This window comes from Gambusia affinis, linkage group LG02, assembly GCF_019740435.1.
Source record: "Gambusia affinis linkage group LG02, SWU_Gaff_1.0, whole genome shotgun sequence".
Classification (NCBI taxonomy): Eukaryota; Metazoa; Chordata; class Actinopteri; order Cyprinodontiformes; family Poeciliidae; genus Gambusia; species Gambusia affinis.
The window spans coordinates 22128629-22154511 of record NC_057869.1 but is presented as its reverse complement, the minus strand read 5'-3'; the positions used below and the strand labels follow the sequence as shown (position 1 = coordinate 22154511).

Genomic DNA, 25883 nt, shown 5'->3' with positions numbered 1-25883 from the left:
AAATAAAATAGATAAGTACAGAAAGAAACGTTTTGTACACGTTCAACAGCATCAGCAAAAGAAAAGAGTAAAGTAAATAAATTATCGAGAACAAATACACCAGTGAAAGGTGTCAGATGAGATTTATACATTTCATAAGTTTTGTGAACACACAAGGAGCCGTAGCAATAATGACCAAGGTGAAGGAAGGAAATATCTTTAATTTTTACTGGATTAAAATTTCTCCTGAGTGTATGATAGTTGGGCCTGGCAGTTGTGTTTTGTTTTGTTTTTATTTTTTTAACCTCATTTTAAACGCTGTTTGAACGATATGTTTTCCTTTTATTTGTTTATTTTTAATTCTAATTATTTTTGACATTTGTCTCTCAAGATTTACATTTGAACAACAGACGTCTTGTTTTTATTTTGAAAATCTGAAAGTTTGTTGTTTATCTGGAAGGCAAATCTGCGTTCTACAGATATCTATTGGTATTGTATCGTAAGAATATGTTTAATTATTTCAAATTGACGTAATTCTTTGCGCCGTATTTGTTTTTCCTCTGCTGTTGCTTTCTCGACTTTAAACTATGATTATGTTTAAATGCAGTTAATTTATTCCGAATATTTTTATTTTTAATTGGCCAGTTTAATTTTTCCCCACGACGTTTGTTGTGGTCGTTTTTACGCCCAGTCCGGAAATTGACGCCAGCTTGACGGGCTCAGCCAAGTCTTTGGGAGGCGCTGATGTGACAGCCGGGACTGCGCTGACTGCTGGGTTGTCTGTTCACTTTCTGTTTAGAAGTTCGTTTATCGATAGGGATAGGTCGCGCTGCTCTTTATTCAGGAGGGGAAAATATAACATATCCTTTATGAAGCCTTAAAAACCACAGACTGCCACAAGTATGCTGAAATTCTCCGCAGCGACACTTTGCCTTTGTTTGTTGATGCTGGAGACATCTGTCAACTGGGGAACTTGTTCACCGGAGAGCGTCCACAGCTACGGTAAGTAATCTGCGACACTTTGCTTTCGGCTCTGCGCCATCTACATTTACAGCTCCGGTCAGCCCGTTTCACAATCAGCTCAGCTGGGCAATAACTTTTAGAAAGGAGGCCAGCAATTGGCACAAACCAGTCTGACTACAACAAGTAAGCTCCTGTTAATATTTGTTTACAGTCTAAACCGCTTTGGGATCCTTCCAGGTCTAATAAACTCCTCCTTGCACCTGCTCAGTTTTTTTGTTTTTTGTTTTTTTTGTTATACTGCTTACAGTTTAGGGGTGAAATAACACAAATCACTCACTGACACAAACATCCTTGCAGTTGTAATATGACACTTTCTATTTCTGGAAAGCCAGCTTGGGCGAATTGTAGATTTAAACTGTTTCCCATATACATGTTTGAGAAAAAACACATTTTACCTTAATACTCTTTCCCTTCAAAGAAGATGCTGCTTTTTATACAAACCCAGCTTGTTTATCCACATGCATATCACCATGTTAGAATCAAACACTCTTGTGATATATATATATATATATATATATATATATATATATATATATATATATATATATATATATATATATATATATATATATATATATATTGAGTTTCTGCTTTAAATGCAAACAAAACCTAATTTTACCTTTCACTTTCATATTGATTCTGATGCTTCGGTGCTTCCTTGCGTTGAGTCATGCCCTCCTTAACATGGGGGAATCTCAAAAACTTTGAACAAATTACTAGAGCAATCTTTGCAATTTTCTGAAGCTTCTCTTCAGGTTTTGTCCCAAGGAATGCAGTGATATAATTTATTCTAAGTTTCAACAGTATACTCGTCCCTGGTAATCCAAACCACATGTAAAGCCTTGCCTGCCATCTGTGGCTTCTTACAAGTTTAATTCAACAAACCTTTGGGTTTGATTTCATCATTCAGCCTTATTAGTTAAAAATTGATTCCAGTGAATCTGATTAATTATAAAGTTCAACCTATTGTCACATTTTTGTTATGCTTCCAAAAACTAAAATTTTTGCCAGCAGTGTCTGGAGCCTCTGTAACCCAGGTCATTGTAATTGCTGACTTTGTTTATTTGTTTTTGTTTTTCAAACACTTTAGTGTAGTGTACACTTTTTTTCTCTTATCAGTGCAGAAAGTGTCCCACTAGGCCAAATTTCTGATACCTTAGAACCTTTTTCACACGTTATCTCAAACATATTTGGATATGCAGCAAGAGTTTGCATTTCCCCTCTGTGGTTCACACTTTCTTTTATTTTTTTAATATTTATTGCTGAGGTATTAGCAGAATTTACACTAAACATTAATATGAGATCAAGTTCGTCTTGGTTTTATCCACAAAAGAGTTAGCTCTCGATATTTACCACATTTATCTCTTGTTCTTTAGATCAATTTGATTTAGATACTTTAGACTTAAGGACAATCAATATTTTATTTCTATGTTATTGTGCAGTGTCTTCCATGCTGTATTTGCTGCTACACAGAGCCAGATTATGCAGCCCTGACAAACTTTGCTGTTTTGTTTACAAAGGATGGCTGTTTTTGGAAATCTCATTCTGGTTCGTTCTTTACCATGCTGATTATTGTTTTACGCAGCTGACTTGACTTGTCATTTGTTGCGTTGGTTGTGTGTCTTGTATCTAACCTGTAATTTGACATCATGTCACTAAGAATGAAATTATTAAGAACTGCTACCATTGGCCACTTGATTTGAGAACAGGAGGAACCTGTGAGAGACCATTTGAAAATGCTGTAACCATAGAAATGTAATTGATTGTGGCAGCATATTAGCAAGCTAGGCTATACCCAGTCTAACAGGTTAAGAACATTCCGGTGAACTAAAGTTGTATGATGGCATGCACTCAGTTTCCTACTGCAGGTCCAATATATCAAACCTATTGGTAGTAAGTTAAACTAACGCCAGACTGCACTGAAGAGTGCATACATTGAGCTTAACAATAACTAACTTAGCATCAGCTGCAGGCAGAGTGAGTAGAAGTCTTAGCTCAGTGTTTTTGTTTTTTTCTCTCTGCGTTATGGAGGCAAAAGAATATCCACATATCAGCACCTCGGGTCTCTGAATAAGAACAAAAAACACATTTCCCCCCCCTTTCTCGTCCTCAGATGAAGATGCTTTCACCATCCAGCATTCCACCACAGGTAAATGTGTGGAAGCGGGACTCTCGAGAGACTTTAGAACCACCTCCTGCAACTCCACCGTCAGATCCCAGCTGTGGAAGTGGGGTTCAGGCGAAAGGCTCTTCCACGTGGCATCGTCTCTCTGCTTGGCGCTGAACGTTAGCTCCAAGATGCTTACCCTGGTTGACTGTGGCTCCACCGTTCCTTTGACGTGGCGCTGCCTCGACGGAGCGGTGTACACAGTTTACCAGATGGGCCTGACGGTCACCAAAGATAAAGTTGGGCCCAGGCGGGACTCTAAAGACTCCTGGGTTCGAGGAGGAACCCAAGAAAACATCTGCCAGAGGCCTTATCGTGGTAAGTGTTGCCTCCCATTTCTCCTGCGTGAGACAAGACGTTTGTCGGGCGCCCATGTGCTTGATGCTTCAGGACGTTATCTGAGGGAATGGGAGAGGGAAAACAATATTGGCAAATTAATTTTGTGCAGAGTGCAGTAAGTTAAACTTGACTTCTTGAAGTGACCTTGCAGTGATTTTGCTCAGATCTCTGTACTGTGCCTGCAAAAACACCTCTCCAGGTATTGTTTTGAGAAAAAACAGGTTGTGGCACATTTGAAAACAAACCGGTCTTGTTTATCTGGCTTAGATGTTTTTTGTGGGTCTGCGTGTTACAGTCACATTCTAATGGAAGGAAGTACAATCCTTTTGGGGGATTTCCAGTAACGAAAAAGAGCTTTCCAGCTCTTGAAGTTGTTGACTCGTGTAACAACGATTAAATGTTCAATGAAACTGTGGCATAAAGTTAAAATCATCTAGAAAAATAAGAGGGGTATGTTTATGAAGCATTGTTAGGAATAATTTGACTCGTATTAGTACAGTTTGACCCCACAGGGATCTCAAAATAAAGTTTTGTAACATCTGTACTAATAAATACGATCTGACGTTTTGCTCTGATCAGCCTTGAGAGTACAACCATTTACAGCTAACGTGAGTCACATCGCTCATCTTTGTCACAGTGCAAGGTTTTGCTGAAAGACCTACAAGCTGACATTAAAACGGGTTTTAATGACATCTGCCGCCAAACCAAATCCTCCCACACAGACATTTCACAGGCATGACAACAAAACTCCCCTCCCTGAGGCCGACGCACACAGTTAGCCTTAATTAAGCAGCAGTGGCTTAGAGTAAAATTGCTGAAGAGCGATTGAAAAATTTTGATAAAAAGCCACAGAGGTTAATCTAAGCTTCCCAAAAACACCAAACTGATGGGTTCTGATAGGTCGGTTTTGTATCTGAGATGATATCTACTTGCTGAAGGAAGCAGCTGGAACTCTGAGTTCAGCATGAATAGGATCAAACACAATACCCTGACTCTTTGAAATGTTTCACATTAGTGAAAATAGACCTCCAGTAGACCTAAAGAGGCTAAATGTTCCCATAAAACATCTCCCAATGTGCTGATTCCCCCCCCCCACAAAACAGCAATCTAGTGAGTCTTAGAATAGTTGTCAAAATATTATGACTAATGAGTATATAAATAGATTTTTGTGCAAACCTAAAGATGACAGATTAGCAGTTTTCCTTTCCTAAATCCCAGTGCAAGTCAAAATGTGCACTGTGCAGCTTGAGGCTGTTTTTAGCTCGCACAAATCAAATGATGAGCTTGTGCCTCAAATTGCTGAGTGAACTGGCCAACCAGAGTGAACGTTTGTGCACGAGAGGAAGCAAGTAAAGTGAGGCGACTTCTTCTTCCCGCACTTGCATATGCTTCGTCATCCTGAGCTCGTTCACAGTAGAAGAGCCAGGTGGCAGAATGAGGAGCAGTGTGTGTCTGTGTGAGTCTTCAAAATTCTTTCAAATTAAAACTCTGGACTTGTAAAATGGATGCGGAAAATTGGATATTAAGTGGCAGTCTGTGGTTTTTGATAACTTAATTGGATCTTTTTTATATTGAAAGAAAATAATTCAAATATAGTCCAATGCAGTGCAAGTATTGAGGAGTATTTAAATAACACTACTGTGTGTAGAATAATTTAAAGCTAAATTGTTCCTTTTGAAAAGCTCAGTGTTTTATTATTTTTTATTTTAGTTTATTAGCATTAAATTCCAGCTGCCAAACCAAAACCCCACCCACAACAACACCACTACCACCACCCACCAAGCAGTCTCCACAGCACCCCCAGTTTGGGACTCACTGCTCCACCAGATTGTGTTTCTTTGCAGCCTCCTGCCGGCCTTCGCACTGCAGCGGCTCATGTTACATCTTCTCTCGATTGGAAAGATGGAAACCTGCGAATGGATAACTAAGCAAACAGACGCGCTGTCAAGTGAAATAAGCCAAACCTCTGTTGGTTTTGGTCAGCTATAATGACCCAACATATTTCTATTTGCTGAGTGCCACAATACTGAGAGGAAGATAAAACTATTTGTCAGTGTCTTCAGAATCAGAGGTCTACAGACAGAAGGATTACTATTTCTGTACAGGGTGAACAAAAACCTGGTCACCTCTATCTGACCGCTCTGGCTGTATGATTGAGGTTGTTGTCCGTTCGGACCGATGGCCGTTGGACGCGTGTCGGTTCTGGACGTGCTTCACCATCTTACCAACATCTTCACAAGGCCTTTGACTTTTGTTCTGGGGTCAATCTGCAAATGCCGGACCAAATTCGTTTTTCAACTTATGCAGATGTGATTCAGTTTCACAGCCACCCATGTGACACAATCCTCTTGCCACGGTTAGCAGGAGCTTGTAATGCAGCTGTGACTTTGTCTCTTGTGTCTGGGCAGTTGTTCACACCACCAGAGGGAACTCTGCAGGAGCCCCATGCCAGTTCCCCTTCAAAGCCAACAACACCTGGCATCACGGATGTATTCCTGATGCACAGGTCCCCAGACTGTCCTGGTGTGCCACATCCTCAGACTTCGACTATGAACAGAAGTGGGGGAACTGTCTATTACCTGGTAAGTTCACGTCATGTTTTTACTTCTGTATGTAGTTGTAAAATATATGTGTTTTGTCGGCTAATTGGATTAATGTACACTTTTATTTGCATAGCAGTTTTCTTCTTCTTTCTAAGGCACAGTCCCGATTCGACTGAGCTCTGTTTCTGGACTTTCAACGACTCTGTGTCCGTGACTTTGCAGAGGTGGGCTGCCAGACCCTGTTCTCCGGACCGCCTGGGGGACCCTGCTATGAGTTTGTTTCCGGCGCCGCGGTGACCTGGCATGAAGCTCTGCATTCATGTCGCAGTCAGGGAGCCGATCTTCTCAGTCTGTCGGAGTCCGATCTCAATTCCACAGCCTGTAAGACCAACCTTTTCTCTAAAAGTACCTTCACCTCGCTACCCACCTGAAAATGACAGATCACAGATGAATTTGTCAGTAATTAATCAGCTGGTTTTCAAAGTTCTTGTATTTGTGCAAGCAGAGAAAGGTTAAATTGAGTACTAATGACTCGGATCATTTCACTTTTTTGACTCCATGCCTAATCGCCTCGGCTTCTCTAGGAAATGAGGCCAGTGGGCAGATTGTTACCATGTTTCTGTGACAGTTTATTTTTGTTTGAGACACAGCATGCTGTTGCTGCGTCTGTGCCCGTATAAGAATTCTTTCATGTGCTTCCTCCTTTTGTACTTCCCGTCTCCTTTTTATGTTTGCGGTCAGATATCCACAACTGTGTTACATAATCATCAACTGGACTTTGGCTGAAGCAGGTTTTGGCACTGATAGGAGATTTCAAAGTAAATTAATCACCTCTGAAGAAGGTGATTAAACACCTAAAACACCTAACAGCGTTAGGCGGTCTTGGTGAAAACACCTGTTTCCTTGTTAAAGATTTCCATTTTTATTATATTCAGTATATGCTGTATATACATTGTACTGCACTGGTAACGTAAGGATTTGACATTTTTATATTAATCTGGTCATAATGACCTCGATGAATGGATGGTTATGGTTATTTTAATGTTCACAGTGGCATTAAAATGCCATTTCCCATTTCATTCATGAGAAGTGAATGTTCTCATTCATTTCCTGAATGAGAACATTTCTGTTTGCTTCTCTTGACTGCTGTGATGTTGCACTGTGCAGTTTTGGGCGGTCTTCGTGAAATGCCCGAGAGGATGTGGATCGGCCTTCACCAATTAGACAGCTCCCAGGGATGGCAGTGGTCAGACGGATCTCCTCTTTATGTCTTGCGCTGGGAAGCAGGTCAGGAATTTTCATTGCTTTCTTATATAAATTTTTTTTATTTTTTTTTATTTTCTATGTTTTTGACTGATGGATCCAAACATAAATCGATGTACCTGTAAAATGATAAAGTCTAAAAGTGTGAGGAAATCAAAACTCTGATCAGGAAATCAAACTGCATTTGGCAGCAGGCTGCAACATGCAGGCTGCTCTAATCCACACAGTGAACCTCATCCTGTTGCGGCCTCCTGTTCTACAAACATTAGCAACAGTCAGTGAAACAATATAACCAGTGTTACAAAGGAGCTGCGTGTGCCTTGTTATTGGACACAGTGTGCCACTGAGATTGCTAGTGTTGCCGAATAACCCATTAGTAGCACTGAATGGGTGGCTCTCCCAAGGCTGCCAGCAATTGTTTTCTTCATTTTATATTTAAGCAGTTTGTCTTTCCTTGTTATGGACGCTCGATGGTTAAAATAATTTACAGTGTGTCAGGGTCGTGACCGGCAAGTACAGTAGTGGTTTGTTGCTGTAGTAAATGTGCCGTTTCATATTTCTCCAAAGTTTGTCCACGTTGTGTAAGAGTTCAATCAGGCAGTGAGGAAAATGTTACGTTGCTTCTAATGCTGTGTGTGTGTGTGAGCGAGCTACAGCTGTGCTCATTGCTATTTGCGTACTGTCTATTTCCCACTGTTGGTGTACGATGTTCACTTGGGTTGTAGGTTTTAGGATGTACTTTTTTTTTTTTTTTTATAGTTTTTTCTAAAACAGTGTTTGCTATTGACAGGAATGCCACTCACCTCGTTCCTTATTGAGTCGGACTGCGGCGTCTTAAATTCTGGGAAGAACTTTGAGTCTGAGTCATGCAACAAACGGCTGCCGTACATCTGCAAGAAGAGGGTGAACGCCTCCGACACGACAGCCGCGGGTCGGTTAAAGGAAGTGTGCCCTTCATGGCATGCCACCTGTTTCTCCTCTGAGTGAAACTGTCACATAACTGCACCAGGATGAGTTTGTTTGTTTGTTTGTTTGTTATTTTAAAATCCAGTGCTGTGGACCACACCATAATTTAAGATGCTTTCCTTATTCCATGCTCCAGTTCTCATGAAGACTTATATTACCAGCTAGCTTTTAAGGGAATCTTACTAACAAATAATGCTAAAAACCTCACCTTATTCTGGGTGCATTTATCTAACGTAGCTTTTCACAGTTAATAAAACCCCTTAACTCTGAAATCTTGTAATGTCCTCTCATGCCTTTCTTTCTGCTCTTCTTTATCCCTCCAGATCCTCTAGTAAATAAAGACACGGTGTGTTCAGAGGGCTGGGTGTCATGGAACGGCTGGTGCTACAAGTTAATTAACGACATCAACAAACAGAGCAACTTTACAGATGCCCAAGAATACTGCAACAACACAGAAAGAGGAGCTCAACTAGCTAGCTTTCACTCTATTGACAACATCGAGATGATCAGCACGTTTTTTCTGACAGGTAAAACCCTCTCATGTTCAGTTTTCCTGAACTTATTCTCTTCTTTTCTCTCAGAAAATAGCACAAGGGGATTATCTATAACATATGATTAAAGAGTTTCTGTTTTACTTCAGATTTATTTTTGAGCAAAAGAATTTGACAAGTCAGTTGCACGGTTTGTTTCCGACTGCTTTTTATTGATTTAATTTATGACTCATAAGATGAACGCTGGGAGTTGCTTAACAATGGCTACGGAAACCTGAAGCTCAGGTTTGAAGCTGTGCCTCAACAAAGATTGAAACCAGTAGTTTATTTCTAGGAAGGCCCTGAACACACCTGTTTCATTTTGGAAGCCAGATGGAGCTGCTGGTCACAGCATGTAGGCAGACAAAAGGCTACAGACTTGTGCAAAGAAAAGGTCTCCACTGCAGGTGGAGGAGTTGCGCTCTAGGATTGTGCTACATGCAGCTCATATTTTGCTGAAAATGGATGAGCAGTATCAGGTGTCAAAGTTAGCAGATACCAATGCTAACTTTGATAGCATTGGTATCTATCAAAGTAACATTTTGATAAATTACCCAAGCACACTTGGGTAATTTTCTCAAGTGGCAAAAAAGAAGAAGAAAATCTTCCTTTGACTTCATCAGTCATCACAAAACAAGCAGGCTGGTTAGCAAAAGAGTCCAGGAGAACACGGAGGTTTATGTGGAAGAAAAGAAAAAAATATTTCCAAAGAGATGATTAGGCATTTTTTGAAGTGTGTGGGACTTTCCAAAGGGAGGTGATAGAAAGTAACCAAGAAACTACTTCAAAAAAGTCATTAATGAGTGTTTTTAAATCTATTATTTTAACCTCACTTAAATATTTTTTACAGGGACCAAACGTTTCAACAAACTATTTGATATTGGAAGGGTTGAAATCCAGGATCTCATTTGAAATAAAGACCTGTTACTGTACTGATTTAAAGTCTTTCTTTGAGTTTTCTCTAAGTTTCTCCGTGTCATGCAGATACAAATTTTTCTCGTGCCTGGATTGGTCTCAAGGGTTTTGGGTTAAAACCCACCGTCTTCATGTGGACTCACAAGGAGCCTGTCAGTTTCACCTACTGGGACCAAAACCAGCCTGTCCAGAATACTCAGGATCCCACCTGTGTCTTCTGCTCTCGGGAGGTTTGTGTGTTTTTTCCCTTCACCATTTTATGTATTGAAAGACAAAAGGATGTAGAGTCAAAGCTGTATATACATTTTCTTTTTTTAAATAAATCGTAATTACTCATTTTAATTTTCCAGTCTCATGGTTGGCGGGTTGGGGACTGCTCAACGAAGATGTCTTTCATGTGTCAGAAAAAAGGAGTCTTCAATGAGTCGTCGGTACAAGCTGGATGCCGCTATGAAGATGCAAGTATTGTCTTTGTGATCAGAGTTTACAAAAATGATTGTTGCAGTATATTACATAAGACTGGTAGCTAGTTAATTTTGTTAGGTTCTGGTCAGCAAATCTATATATATATATATAAATCTCCCTGTTTGCATGTAATTTGAGTATAATCTGAGTCTTACTGTTTTTAATTACCCAGGGATGGAGGAAGCATGGCAACTCCTGCTATCTAATGAGGACTGAACAAGTGCCCTTCAAAGACCACTGTAACGTCACTATCAGAAACAGGTGGGGTCTGGTTATCATCTATAAAACCATCTTAAGTCAGTTCTAGAACAGAAAAATCATTATGCAATTAACTTACGTGGTACCTTTCCGGGTCTCTGAGGTAAAAATGTTGTCGAGGTTTGCTAACATTTTTATTCACAGTTCTCAGAGAGATTCTTCCACAATTAAATGAGCAATCTTTGCTTTACTCTGCAGATGAGTTGATATTAGACTGAATGAGAGCCCAGATCTTGTGGCTCTAAAAGAAACCCAATAATCACCCAATAATCAGGGTGATTATTGACCCTTTTACTCTTATATTACACACACACACGGATGGGTCAGAAAGCATATTATTCCAGATTTCCTATTTTCTGCTCAGACACAATTTGACAAACTATTTTCTTAATGTACAGTTTGAACTTTATAATTAAGCATGCAAAAACAAACTGCTTTTGGGGGCCTGTGATGTGGCTCTTGAGTTTTATATTTATTTGAACTGGCTGAGAAGATTGTTACAAAGGTTTTTAGTCACTGTTTCAAAACTGACAATGTTCTTCCGTGTAATGTACAAATTTACTAGAACTGTAGCAATCTATGTTTAGCAATACAAATGTTGCACCAGAACATAGACGCTGACAAAATCTTGCTTTTACAGAGTTTTAGTTTTAACTACATGGAGTTTGTTACACAACATAGTGGAATATGCCCCGGTGATGTTCTCTCAAGTTTCCATTTTGCATAACCTGTTTACTTTTAGATTACTTTTTATCCAAATCCCGTTGTGTTGTCTCTTAGTATTGAAAGAGGGCGTACGTTTTATCATGCCTCCACCCAAATGCACAACATTTTAAATCCTTTTATTTGCATTTGCATGGTGAGCTGTGTCGTATTAGGTTGTGGCAGGGGCCGAGTCATTAAGAAAAAAGATCATTAAGATTTTTTTTTTTTTTAGGTTTGAGCAGGCCTTCATCAACCGCCTGCTTGCAGAACACATCAGCAAAGACCCTCAGTATTTCTGGATAGGTCTGCAGGACATCAAGAACACTGGAGAGTATCAGTGGATGAGTCAGGGTGACTCCTCGGGCGTGGTCACATATACTAATTGGGGCTGGTTTCAACCAGGTTAGTGAGTAACTCAAGCCCATTGCTCCAATCAGACTGTGGTAATTTGCAATTTAAACTCTTGTGCAATACCAGATTATGCAGAGCTTTGGAGGGGTTTTTTGTCTTGGTGTTCTTATGCATATTTATTTTTCTGCACCTATGTATTTTAGATGGTGACGGAGGTTGTGCAGTGATTTCCACAGCAAAGCCGCTGGGCAGGTGGGAAATAAAGAACTGCACCCTTTTCAAAGCCGGCACAATCTGTAGAACAGACCTCCAGTCACCTCCGCCACCAGAACCAGTACCGGATCCTAACGCGACCTGTGCTGATGGATGGATGACTAAAACAGACAGCAACTACTGCTACAAGGTATGTACCGTCAAGGGCACCTACAAGATATTATAGGAGGATACGCACAAAGCTATCATTGCACCTGACCCGTAAGAGCACAACCACATCTCCAACGTGTCGCACAAAACCAACACAAACCTAAACCACACAAATGCAGGCCAGACACCCGTAATTCACATGGCCCACTACAACAGCGGACCTTTTTTTCCCCCTATAAATTATGTTAAACAATAAAGACATGAAAGCAAAGCCTGCATGTCTGATCCAAGGAACGAGGAGGATGGAGATTCCCAGGTTCAGGTGATGTTTCTGAGACTCCCAGAGGAGAAGAAGGTGAAGCAAAAATGTTTGCTTCATTTCTACTCCTTTGGAAAACGTTTTGAATAGACTGAACTACTTAACTCTCCCACAGTCTTAGCGCGACGCTCAGGAAGAGTGCGACAGATGTCATGGTCGGCCAGCCGGGTGACCTGTCAGCTCTTCAGTTTGTGAAACCACAGAAAATGTTCATGAACCGTCAATCTGCCAGAACCGTGCACACGGTAAAAAGCTCAGGCAGGGTTCACTCGACTACTAGAACTACGGGAGGGTTAAAAAGCCACTCGTGAATTTTTTGCTTACAGGAAAAGCGCCAAGCCGCCAAATAAACAACAGTAAACTGACCAATAACATGTAGGCTTTAAGGCGTGCATGTGCCCATTCCCACAGACTCACTGATATGGGATATGTACAAGATGTTTCTCCACAAATCTGTTAATAGTAAAGGGGGTTAGATAATAAAAAGGAAAATCTCATGGTATGCACAGTGCGTACAGCTGTAAGCGCTACTCTACTGGTTACAATGTAGCTTTTTTGACTTCTATGTGATAATCCAACGTTTTTGATAATTTTATGGTTGCATTAAATAATACTTCAACTATTGATTTTTATTGTTCATTTCTGGAAAATAAAAAATGTTGAATTCTTAAACTCAAAGATCATCCGTATGTCTTTCGGCGTTGTTACACCACGTGTCTCTTTTGTCCTAAATTCACTTTTTATTGCCCTTTTCTGCTTAACCTCTTAAATTGGTAAGTTTTTGTGAGCTGGTCTTTCTCCCTCCAGGTGTTTCATGAGGAGCGGCTCAGCAGGAAACGCTCCTGGGAGGAAGCCAGGAAGTTCTGTCAGGCTCTGGGAGCCAACCTGCCCAGTTTCACAAACATTAAAGAGATGGCATTTCTGCACCGCATTATGAGGAATTCAATTAGGTATATCTTCTTCCGTAATACAGACGTCACACTAGAGATTGATACTGGGAGGGTCTTTACTTTTCGGACCATTCTGACTTTTCCGAGAAAACATCCAAGAAGTGATAGTTAATTGGACAAAATGGCTTATTAACTTTGAAGTCAGAGGAGTCAGTCTGGCAATTTAAAGAAAAAAAAAAGCACTCTTTCAAAAATCTGTCCAACTTTAGAGGATTTTACTCATATCTTCGGTCATTTCTTGATTAATTAGTGTGAATAAAGTGAATGTCTTTGTCTCGTTGCAGTGACGATCGGTTCTTCTGGGTTGGCCTGAACAGAAGAAATCCAAACGATCAATCCTGGCAGTGGAGCGATGGCCGCCCTGTGAGTCCCTCTTTTAACATTGAAGGGAAAACCCCACCTCGTCCCCTGTTCAGTCTGTTTTAAAAGCTTTCTTTCTGGAAGTTCACCCTAACCATGTCACTAAAAGCTCTTGCATTTATTTCGTGAGTTGCGTAAAGCAGTGTTACACAATCTTATTGTTGGAAGAGAGTATTTATTTTGAGTGCGTAATCAGTGGTTTTTGCCACAGGTGTCCCTCGATGTTTTACACCACGAGTTCCACGAGGACGATGACTACAACAGAGACTGCACGGCTTTCAAGGTTCGCTGGATTTGTGTTGCTTAGGTTTGCTTTACATTCTTGTGCCAAATTTAGATTTTTTTATGGTAGTAAAGAGAGTTATACTTGGTTATTAAATAGTGAATTGCAGTTAATTTATAAATTTTATAACCTTTTTTTTTTTTTTTTTACTTGTCCCTCGAACAATTCTTTTAAAATCTCTGTGTATTTCTTAAACCTGTTATGCTTTTTTCCAAATGTGTGCCCTGTAGTCAATGAAGGGAACCCACACACACCTGCTGCTCTACCTTTATAACGTAAACATCCCACCGTTCTTTGCCACGCCTTTCCACTGTGACGCTCAGCTGGAGTGGGTCTGCCAGATTCCCCGCGGTGAGTGGGATCATTCAACCCAGCTGTGGAGCGTCTGCATTAACCACTAGACCGCAAATCTAACCAAAAAGGAGGATACTGTGTGACTTAGGAAGTCATTGTTGAGAAAATAAATAAGTGAAGTTTTGTGTATTTGTATTTGTTTTGTGCTTCTGAATTTATGTTTGTCCGTGCTTTAACAGGAATTAAGCCAAAGACGCCGGAGTGGTACAATCCTGGTAATTAAACTACGGTTTTATTTTTAAAAACCCATATCAATAATTTCTTTGATTCATCCTTTTCCCACCCTCAGCTGTAGATGACAGTTCGATGTATTGTGTGTTTTTCAGATGGGCACCATGAGACTTCTGTCTTCATAGACGGAGCCGAGTTTTGGTTCGTAAAAGAGCCCAAACTAAGCTTTGATGAAGCTATTCTGTTTTGCGATGCAAATGGCAGCAAACTGGCTTCTCCAACAAGCGTGATTGCAGCTGCAAAGATCCAGCAACAAATGGAAAAGGTAAGTCCCACTGGTTTAAGGTTCAAAATATTTATTTTAAATCAGACGATGCTTTGATATTGAAATACGGAGCCAACGTAAAGTTAATAAATGTGTTTTTCATTGAATAATGAGATGTAAAAGTAATAACCAACACAAGTATAGCAAATGAAATGCAATTATAAATCAGGCTGGCATTATAATAATAACATTACCAGCAAATTTCGTCCTAAAATTGAGCACAATTCAATCATTACAATTAAAAACTTAAATCCAACTAAAAGTCAAGTTGGAAAGTCTTACAGTGGATCAATACACTTTCATAAAGTCTATAGGGAGATTTTTGAACAGGGGAAGTCCATGAAACAGCAACTTACAGTATGCTTATGATAATCTTTAAAAAGAAAATAATAATCCACCTCCTCTCAAAGCAGTTCGGCATAAAAGATGTAAAACTCAGCATAGACAGTGAGTTGTTTGAATTATTGAAGATTAATTTATCTACTAGTTACTTAAAAAAAACTGTTGAGACCCTGCAACCACGATTCATAAAAGTAAAACAGGATTATAGTTCCGAATGAAATGGGGAGGGGAAAAAGGATAAACATATTATTGTGCTTCTTTTTCCCTCCATTATTGTTTTCATTCCTATGGGGGATTTTTTAGCCGATTTGAAAATCCTCACAGTCCAACGCAATTATTTCCCCTCTTTCCAGGGTCGTGGGAAACGAGCATTTAGTCGTGAGAATCTAGCTAGACGCAGTGAAGCAGCACCTCAGACTCACAGACGATGTGATTTAACAAGAAACTGGGATGTATTAACTGAAGGCTAACCAAAGAAAATCCCAGCTCAGTAGATTAATGAAAATGCACAACACTCTAGTTGATGTTTCACAATATAACTTATTATGATGCGTATGACCTGAAATGAACAGTAATTACTTTGTTTTGAAACTGTTAACAGCTGGGTGGACCATCAGATCAAAACTGGTGGGTCGATATGACCCGCCTTCGCCAGCTGCTCCCCCCCCATGTGTAAGTAAAAAAAAATCTCACACACGTCTAATGTTGATGCTTTTTAAAAAAAAAAAAATTTTTTCTAAATATAGCTGCATTAAAAAATTCACAAGGCAGCACTGACTGAACTCGCATGTGTTCCAGGTACACCCCAACGCGCTTTCACCGCACTACATTTGTCAGCCGATGCTCTCGGCATCACGTCACTCCCAAAAGGTTTTTTCCAGGTAATTGAAAACTCTGTTAATGCTCTACTCAGTGGGAAGAAGAGAAGAATTATCAAGTTAAACTAAATTACTAGTGTGAGGACATGCTACTGTCTTTATCTTTATTTATTTTCACATAGAGACGTCATTGCTGTTCATGTTCAAAGGTCAAACCAAGGGAAGAAGCATGTGACTTAGCTTTTATTGTTATATTTACTCCTTAAAAGTAAGGAGTAAATAAAGGTCGTCTTTAAAGTCGACCTTTAGCAGGCTCTGCTGTTTGAAGTGATGAAATAAAATCTGTTGTTGATATTTATCACTCATTTGAAGTGAGACTATAATACATCTATATTTCTATAGATAAAAACATTGAAAGAGACAAGAAGTAATGTCATTTTCTTCCTCTGGGCACTGTTCAGTGAGTTCAGTTTATGTTACGTTTAACTTGAGCATCTAAAAAATGTGCGAGTGGGAGTAAATGGCATCAATTTTGCTGTAAAGGTTTGTCCAAAGCAAGTTAGAAGTAGCTTTTTAAAGTTTTTACTGGCCTGGTCTGGCCACCCTTAAGAACCTTTTCTGGGGACTCCACTGGAACAGAACCACCTGATTTATAATGCTAGCCTTTTCAAATATCTCTGTTCCCATTCCTTTCCATTTACCTTGCAGAGCAATTAGCAAATTGCCAGCAGAAAAATCCATTTGTGTGTGAAAAGCTCAACGTCACATCAGTTGAGAAAGTCCCTGCGAAACCCCAACCTGAAAGACATCCTTGTGGAGGCCGCTCAGTCTCTTTCAGGAACAAGGTATGGAGTTGGTCCTTTTATTGTCATCATTCCTTTGAACCCTCTGTTTATTGTGACGTTGGAGAACTTTAGCGAAGGATAAAAATGAGCTGAGAGCTCAATGCAGATGCATATAATATTTCTAAAATTCGACACTGCACCTCCTTAGGTTTCTTTGTTGGTCCAATAGAAGTACTCTGCATATTGGATTAATTTCTAGCCAGCCACTGCATTTACTCAAGAAGTTTTACGATTTCAAGACATTTTCATGCAGCACAAGATTTGGGACACTACAGGAGGATCACAGATCGGCTCTGTGCTTCAATGGTTACAGTGTTTGTGTTGTTTTCTCAGTGCTACGTACTGTTGAACAAGACCTCGATAGCGTTCAAACAGGCCAATGAAGAGTGCAAATCTTTGAGGGGAACCCTGGTCACCATATCGGATCAGGTGGAACAAGGTAAGGACATTGCTTGACATGTCTTTCATTCTTCTTCTATTTGTTTACATTTAGGATTTTCACTGTCATTAAATTTTAGTCGACAACCATCCTTCATGATAATTGATCCACATGAGCTTAATCCAACACTTCTTTCTTCTTTCTTAGTCTAACACGTTACCTGTTTGTCTCTTTATTTTATTTTTTATTTTTTGCTTTGGGTTTAAAAACATTTTTCTTTGTCCTGATGTTGAAGTTGCTTTTGTCTTTTCAACAGAACAAAAGCTTTTCCTCACAAACTGCAGTGGCTGTAATAAAGGGTTTTTCCCCTTAAGAAAAAAAATCTTAGCTGTGCTATTCCTATCAGGTGGTGTTAAACCGTCGCATGAAAGAGGAAAGCGCAGGCTTTTGACGATGCTGTCAATGGGTGGAAGTCAAACCAGTGTTTTTAGATTAGGATGTTTAAACAATCAAACTGTTTCCCGTCTACATCGTTTATTTTCTGTGCATTCTAGACTTCATCAGCACTCTGTTACCAAGTGTGGTACATATGGAGAGAGTATGGATTGGTATGAAAATCAAGCAGAACAACTTCCAGTGGGTCGATCAGACCCCAGTGAACTACTTTAATTTTAACCCTCTCCTTCTGGGCATGCACAAGTCTATGAGAATCAGGGTAAGCGCCACATGTCACCTCGTTACTTACAGTTTGTGTACTAAGATTTATTTTTCTATTTTCAAAGAGTCGCATTGTCCCTTCTGATTGGTTTTGTTTATCATTAGACTTTAGATGAGGAGGGTTCAGTCATTTGTGCGTTCCTGATCAATAACAACCACTCTGACATGCTTGGAACCTGGGACTACTCTCCTTGCACCCAGAGTCAAAATCTGGGCATTTGCCAGTATTATGCAGGTAAAGTTCTCTAATGATCTGCTTAAATTGAAGGTGTTGGCTGGTTGAAGTGCAGAATATTGAATTGTATTAACAGGACTAAGAAAAAAAAATACTGAAGCAAATGAAAGAGATCAAGCAAACGCTCTCTTTCTTTGGCATCAGAGTTTTAGCTGCCACATCTATGTACCAAAACTATTGCTCTCTCATCTTGTATTTTCTAAAATATTTACATTATTTTAAGTTTAAAAATATCCCAAAAATGTTTGGGATGCATTTACATGTTAGTGTTTTACCCTTTCACCGCTTTTCTTTTTATCCTTCATTGCAGATAAAACCGAGGAGAAGACCGTCATCACTGAACAGTCTCTGATTGTCAAAGACTACTCTTTCCTACTGGTTTCCAAAAATCTTAGCTGGTTTGAGGCTTCGGAGTACTGCAAAAGGAAAAGTATGTATCCAGCTAGCATTCCCGACGCCTTCGTACAGTCTGTCCTCAGTGTGAACGTGAGCCGCGTTGGAACCGCCATGTGGATCGGCCTTTTTAGCGAAGATGTAAGCGCCCTGCGATTTCTTTAAATACCCCATACCTACGCTTCTTGTTTTGCGAGATGTCTCCTTGTGTTCAGAGTGGGCAGCACTACCGGTGGGCCGACCACAGTCACACCGTGTTCAGCCGATGGTCTTCGGAGCCCACCAGTGGAGGATGTGTGTACCTGGACACAGATGGCTTCTGGAAAGCCGCGGAATGTGAGGATCAGCTTGGAGGCGCCATCTGCTACAAACCGCACAGTGAGTGCAAACGTAGACAACAGAAATACCATCGATTGGATGTTTTGGTTGTTTGTTGGGTACAGTTGTTTCCAGGCACGTTCAAAGGGACAAAAGAACATAAAAGCTTCAATGTGCTGCACAAAGATTCACTTTTAAATTCTTTAAATACAAAAGTGCACTTATGTCTCCTAGATGAAGTCATTCCCTCGCCGGAGCACGCTGCCACTAAATGCCCTCATAGCATAAAAGGACCAAACTGGATTCCCTGGATGAGCAACTGTTACACCTTTCAACTCGTCCCAACCAGATGGGATGCTTTTAAAAATAATAAAGCGAATGACACCTGCAAAGAACTTCGTAAGAGTTGGACCTCGCTTGTTATCGTCCTGATGTTTGGACAGGAATGTTTCGGTAATGGCTGCTTTTGATCGTCTGCGTTTCAGATCCAAACGCCTCCATCCTAACCATCAGGAATGAGAAGGAGAACAAGTTCATCGCAGAAAAGCTCAAATCCTACGAAAGCTTAGTACACTTTGTTTGGCTGGGACTGCGCAAAAATAGCGGTAGGTCTTTTATCTGGTGTTTGTGGAGGTTTATATTTCCTTGAAAAAGTGTTTGCCCCTTTACAGATTTTTGCTGGATTTTTTTTACACTTGAATGTTTCAGGAGGTTTAGTATGAACGGAGTAAATACAAAATGCAGTTTTCAAATGATTATGTCAATTATTAAGGGAGAAAAAGCTGGAAAAAACCAGCCTGACATATTTGAAAAAGCAATGTTAATGAATTCACCGTGATTAACCAAATTTTTAAAAGATGACTTCAGTTTCATTACCCAAATCCTGGCCTGATTACAGACAGACCTGCAGGGTCAAGTAATCATTTGAATTGAACCTGTCTAATGACAGAAAGTGGGCTAAATAATCTTAAACAGCAGCACGATGCCCTGAAAGGTCCATGAATTATGTCATCCATCAAAAACTAGAATAGCTACAACTTCATAACATTAATCTCAAGGTTACTGGGATTATGGAGCATGACAATCCAGAGCATATAGATTCAACGCTGACCAGTAAATCAACATCTGAATGGTTAAAGACTGGACTTCTATAAATTCTGGACTATTAGGTGTGGCTTACCTGTGTAAAAGCCACACCCACTGTCTTTGAAGAAAAAGAGAATTGTACAAATAGCCACAATGGTCTATACACAACAGGAATAGACCAATGTGGTGTATAGACTCGTACCTTTATTGCCAAGCTCATCGCCAAGACACAAGTCTATACCTGTGGTGTACAGACCAATGTGGTCTATACTTGTGCTATAGACCACACCATGATATTTACACAGAAAGTTTTTTTTTTTTTTTTATCTTTTATTACATATTGGCACCATCCCCAAATACATATCACAAATGCTTTTTTTCCCCCAAACAGTACCTATAACATGGCTGCTTAAATAAACAGCATACACTCTCTTGTTCCTTACCAGTCATTAGTTTTAGGGGTAAACTTTGCCCCAATTGTGTCAGATCTACTGTGCTTTGGATAGCTTTTTTTATGCTAATAAAAAAAGTCGTCTTTAGAAATATATTGTTGTTTTTTTCTTACAGTCTCTCTGGTTACCTTTAAAATTGTCCTAAAAATTATTTGATAAAAAAGTAAGTGTGACCACAAATCAAAAACAAGAGATCTGTAAGCGGGCAGATATCTTCTAAAAGCACCATACGTCCTTATGTGTGGAGTGAGGGAAATGTTGTTCTGCTCTAGATAACCAGGCCATGTGGTACGATGGTACGACTGTCCAGTATTCCAACTGGTTGAAAGGCCGACCCAATTTAAACGGTACCTTCATGGCTGGCCTCACATCTGAGGGAACCTGGATTCTCTTAAAAGACAAAGAAACCTTTGAGGCTTTCAGACAAAAGTCAATTGTTGTCTGCAAGTTGGATAACGGTCAGTGTCCTGCGCTTCACATCGTAATACAGAATAATTAGTCAGTTTGCAGACTGTATTTGATGCTACGTTTTTCTTCCATTGTAGAGCCCAAAAAGGAGTACAAAGTGTCGCTCAAGAACCTGAAGGCCTACGAGACCCTCTCTTATGAGGTCGTCACCAAACAGTTAAATTGGTCTCAGGCTCTAGAAGAGTGCAGCCAGCGTGGCGGTCACCTGGCGAGCATTCATGACGGAAAACACAACAAGCACCTGCAGCTCATCGCCAAGACAGATGGCTTCCCGCTCTGGATTGGCCTGTCAAACCAGGATGTAAGAGTTTTATGGCGAAGGGTTAAACAGCCTGAGCAGCACATCAACACCATCCTGCAAGAGCTTCTGCCTCTTCTTAACTCTTACCTCTTCTGACTTCTTTGGACAGGTCAGTGGCTCAGCCTTCGAGTGGTCAGATGGGACGAAATTTAAGTACAACGACAACATCAAAGAGTCGCTGACGGACTTCAGCTCAAGCGAGCCCAGTTGCGTTCACATCAACCCCACTGGAGAGTGGGTGAAAACCCTCTGTGATACCTTGCAAGACGGCGCCATCTGCTACACCACCAACACCACCACGTCCTCCCAAAGTGAGATGACAAGTCGAGCCCGTTCCACCACTATCGTAGGAAAAGGGATTTGTGTTGACTGCTCAATTGTGTAAAAAAAAAACAACAAAAAAAAAAAAACAGTAATTGCTAAAAAAGAAGCATTCCAAGCTATGCAAATGTTGGAAAGCAGCGCTTTTTCCTGCGATTGTTTATGTGACGGACGGATATCAATTGTTGCTCATGTTGTTGCTGTGAAACAGGAGCTAAGCTGCAAACCGGCCCGGAGAACAACTCCTGTCCTCAGGGCAACGGGACGTCCAGATGGGTTCAGCATCAGGATCACTGTTATTTATTCGACGGGAGCTTCTATAACTACAGCGTTTACTTCATGGACCAGGCCAAGACAATATGTCAGCAGCTGGGTGAGCTGGATCTTATTAATTCAAATATAACCAGATTCATGTATATATAACTAATGTCTCTTTTTTTTCTTTTCTGGTTTGAATAAAACTGCCTGTGTTTCAGGTTTAGCATTAATACAGTCAGACAATTAAAATGTACATCCGGTTTCTTGATTTGCATGTGATCTACTTGAAATCCTGCAACTATTTTTTTTTTCCCCTCTGCCCACAGATGCTCAGCTACTGACGATCAAAACCAAACAGGAGAACGACTTCTTGAACAAGCACCTCACCGACGACCCTCTCATCACCAGTCGAGTTTGGCTCGACGTCAAATTAGACTCTGCAGGTAAAGCCTGAGTTTTAGATTAAAGGAGGAGATTATAAAATATCCAACTATTTTTAGATAAGGTAAGGAATTGTCATAATTGTGAATTTTTTCTAGACTTACGGAGTTTGCAAAAAACATCATCGCAGCTTCATAAAACCTGAATATCTTAAATGTTACACTAAGCTTTGAGTAAGAACTTTTTTTTCCAAGCATTTTTCACACATAAAATTGTTTTTTTTCATCCAGTTTTTAGTTCTAAAAATTTGTAGCCGTGTTTACGAACGAAGACAAATAGGCTTCGAAAATGGAGGATTAGAGATTCGGTAAAATTGAACCGCAGAATTCTACGGACGTATGAGATAGTTATCGGTTTCAGTTTCAGGATGCACAGCATGAATTCAGTTTTTGTTGCCAAGTGTTGTCAAAAGTCCCTCCCTAAATATTTCAGACCCAAAAACCGAACTAAGCAAATTGCTTGGCACTGTTGTAAAAGGAGACCTTGTCTTCCCCTTCCTGAATACACAAGGTTTATTGTATTTGAGTTTATTTTCATGGTGTCTAGTCACAGCCAAATTGGTTTCAATACATGCTGACTATAAACTTGAACATATGGTCATTTCTTACTGAGGTTGGCTAACCGTGTGAAGCAGAAAATGGTAGAAATAGCCCTTTAAACCACATGACTTCACATTTTAAGTCAAGCTTCTCTGGCTCTTCCCAGTGGTCATATTGCTATCTGCAGAAATACACCACGACTGATCTGAAACAGCCAATCAGTGCCAGGAAGAAGTATTTAACTCAAGTCAACAATGATATTTAATGCAGCTGCAGTAATAGCAGAGAAACAACCCAGCATTACAGGAAAACTGTCATTTTTTTAGTTTTGTCATTTCACTGGACAATGATCCTTAAATATTAAAGTTAGGAGGCTATATTATCAATAATACAACCAATAACTGCCTAATGTCCTTTGATTGGTACCACAATGCAAGCAGCACTGGGCAAGAACAAAATCCTGAAGAATAACAGTGAGCAACCTCTTAGAAAGAAAGTAGAAAATCTTGATTTTTCTGAAGATACTAGGTCAAGTAAGGAAACCAACAGTGGGTCTAAGTTAGCAGTGATCATGTGACGGATTGACGTCGAACTTATCTTCATCTCTTACTTCCTCCCAGGTAAACCTGTGTCCTGGCAGGATGGCTCGAGCCTGTCCTACACGAACCTGAAGTCTGAGCCCTCGTCGCCAGGGAAACAGTCGAACCCCAGCTGTGTTGTCATGATGGCAGGAGACGCCGGCGACTGGAAGCTGGTCGACTGTGCATCCACCAAGAGCCGTGTGGTCTGCCAAACTCAAGCGAGTGAGTATCGTATTCAAGTGGAATGAGTTTGATGTACAAATAGGAAGAAAAAAAACTGACGTTTTGACCCGTTTTGCCCATCAGAGTCTTCAGGCTCCCCTGTTGCACTGGGACTCTTCATCGTAGTCCTCCTCGCTCTCCTCCTAGCCATCGGCTTTGTCATCTACAAGAAGAAACGGTCCTACTTCTCCTCGACAGTTCGCTATGAGAGGACCCTGGATGACTTGGACACCACCAGTATAATGACAGGAAAAGATTGAGCTTGTCTTATCGTTCAGCCTCAGGGACTACTTCTGTGCCTGCGTCGTCTACGTTCTCTACTCCTCAACAAAAGTGGATGCAGCCTTCCTAGTGTTTTTATTTTATTATTATTTATTCATTTTTACCCCAGCCTTAAAGAAAAAAAAACAAAAACCCGATAATCTGTAAGTATAGTCTGGGACGCTGAATTCAGCTGTGTGAGGCTGAAAACCAAAGAAATCTGACATCAGAAAAAAGGAGATTCTAGTTGAATCTCTTTTCCTGAGCAGGTTGGAGCTTTATTTGAAATTTTCTAAGAGATGAATAATGTTTTATTGTTTTTATGCTTTTGTGGGTCTTCAAGTTCCACCGCGAAGCTGCAAACTTCACTCACCTGCTAACGTTAAACTAATTTCCTTAATTTTAACTCTGTTTGTTAGGGAATATTTATTAAAAACTATACTTTTAATTTGGTCATTGAAGTGATTTGTCAGCTGCAGGGTGAAGTGAAATAATTATCGTCTCGAGTTTACAATGACAGCAGACATTTACTCAAACTTGTGCTGTAGTCCTCTCAGTTGTCTTACAATGGTGACATTTATACTTTACATTAGCGCAACCTTCACTCAGTCATCAATGTCCTGCTGAAGAAGGTGTAAATGCACAAACACAGACCCTAAACAGGAAACACAAAATTGAATCAAGATCATTCCCACCATTGTTGTATCGACTGTGGAGGTTTTAGGTTTTGTTGAGCCAATTCCTCAAAGAAAGCCCAACTTTGCAAAACTCGTTTTGTTCTCCCTTTGCAGTATGCAGCATGCATTTTTTTTGTTTTTACCATTCGGTCCCACCGGGCTGATGCACGCTGACACAAGAGTTCATTCAAACTACGAGGAATCAAACTTGCTGTTATTTTTTTTTTGTTTTTACCTATTTGCTTTGAGCCCAAGCGTTTTATAGACGAGGAGTTTCATCTCCAATACAGATAAAAGCTTTTATTTAAAAATGTGTTTATATATAAATCCAAAAGAAATCACCGCAGGTTGAAGTGATCTGACTAGATAATTTAAATTTGAATTTAAAGTAATTTGAACTTGCTTTGTTCATGTTTATATTTTCAGCTGAACTATTATCTAATAGGCAAAAATCTGTCTTAAAAACAATAAATGCCTTCTAGCATCAGTGGCTAGATATTAATTTACACATTGTATTACTAATGCATACAGAAGATGATGTATTGTTCTGCCGACTAACTGTAAGTGAAGAGCACTGCCTTAGTCTAAAATGAATCGACACCCATCTGTGTGACGTCTGCGTCTTATCTATGCACATAACTACTGATCAAGAACGCACTTTAATGCGAGAGAAAACGGTTTCTGCTGTATACTAAAGCACAAGATGGTCAAACTGCACTGTTTTCTGTAAATGCTTTGTAAATATATTTTTATTATTGTTTTTAATTAAACCAAAGATGGCATGTGAATGTTAAAAGCTTTTACTGAGCAGCTGCCTCAGTTTGGCCTGTTAATATCAAAATGCAAACGGTTGATTATTAAGTTCACTGTTTTACAAAAACCGATCAACTTAAATCAGGTACTGTAACCTTTCAATAAACATTTTCTTTGAATTTCTACTGTTCTTGTGTGATTGCTTTTTTTTTTTTTGAGAGCTTTTTATTTGCCAATATGTGATTAACCCTCTGATGCATGAGTGACTCACTATACAGTCTTCCATGACTGGGTCTTTTTTTGAGTCCTGTTAGAATATATGTGTTTTTATGCTACTTTTTGTCATTTTGATTCAAAATAAAGTTTTGTATACTTTCTGCTATGGTTTATTCCACACAAAAATTCTTTCATGTTTGAAATCTTTTCATTTTTCACATTTTTAAACATTTCTAGAACAATTTGTAGAACATTTTTAAAACAGCAATTTTACAATAGCGATGTTGGAACAATGTCAATGTCCATTAGGTGTGTGTGTGTGTGTGTGTGTGTGACCAATGTTAGATAGCTAACATTACTGTCTGTATTCTGTTGTGCTATGTGTATCACGCATGTGAGTGTATGTATGTGCATTTATCCATCCATCCATCTTCTGTTTATCCAGAGTCGGGGCAGAACATTTTCAGGCCAGCCGAGAGACATAGTCCCTCCCGTGCCTGGAACACCTCACCAGAGAGGCGTCCAGGAGGCATCCTGACCAGATACCCGAGCCACCTCCACTGTCTCCTCTCGACGTGAAGGAGCAGCAGCTCTACTCTGAGTCCCTTCTGGATGACTGAGCTTCTCACCC

At 39.9% G+C, this 25883-nt stretch overlaps 1 protein-coding gene across 1 annotated transcript; it reads left to right on the top strand.

Annotated features, from left to right (window-relative positions):
- The first annotated feature begins 634 nt into the window (after window positions 1-634).
- ly75 (lymphocyte antigen 75) lies at window positions 635-25215 on the top strand. The gene is made up of 35 exons (XM_044143704.1): window positions 635-981; window positions 3116-3487; window positions 5917-6090; window positions 6274-6432; window positions 7219-7338; window positions 8105-8245; window positions 8604-8807; window positions 9795-9955; window positions 10076-10183; window positions 10363-10451; window positions 11386-11555; window positions 11708-11907; window positions 12994-13136; window positions 13421-13499; window positions 13708-13779; window positions 14010-14130; window positions 14313-14348; window positions 14460-14629; window positions 15573-15643; window positions 15770-15852; window positions 16498-16634; window positions 16968-17073; window positions 17568-17728; window positions 17836-17965; window positions 18276-18499; window positions 18574-18736; window positions 18911-19075; window positions 19162-19281; window positions 20487-20672; window positions 20760-20983; window positions 21093-21294; window positions 21516-21677; window positions 21889-22005; window positions 23163-23345; window positions 23430-25215. The coding sequence occupies exons 1-35, from the start codon at window positions 882-884 to the stop codon at window positions 23603-23605; spliced, it is 5229 nt and encodes a 1742-aa protein (XP_043999639.1). The 5' UTR covers window positions 635-881; the 3' UTR covers window positions 23606-25215.
- The last annotated feature ends 668 nt before the right edge of the window (window positions 25216-25883 follow it).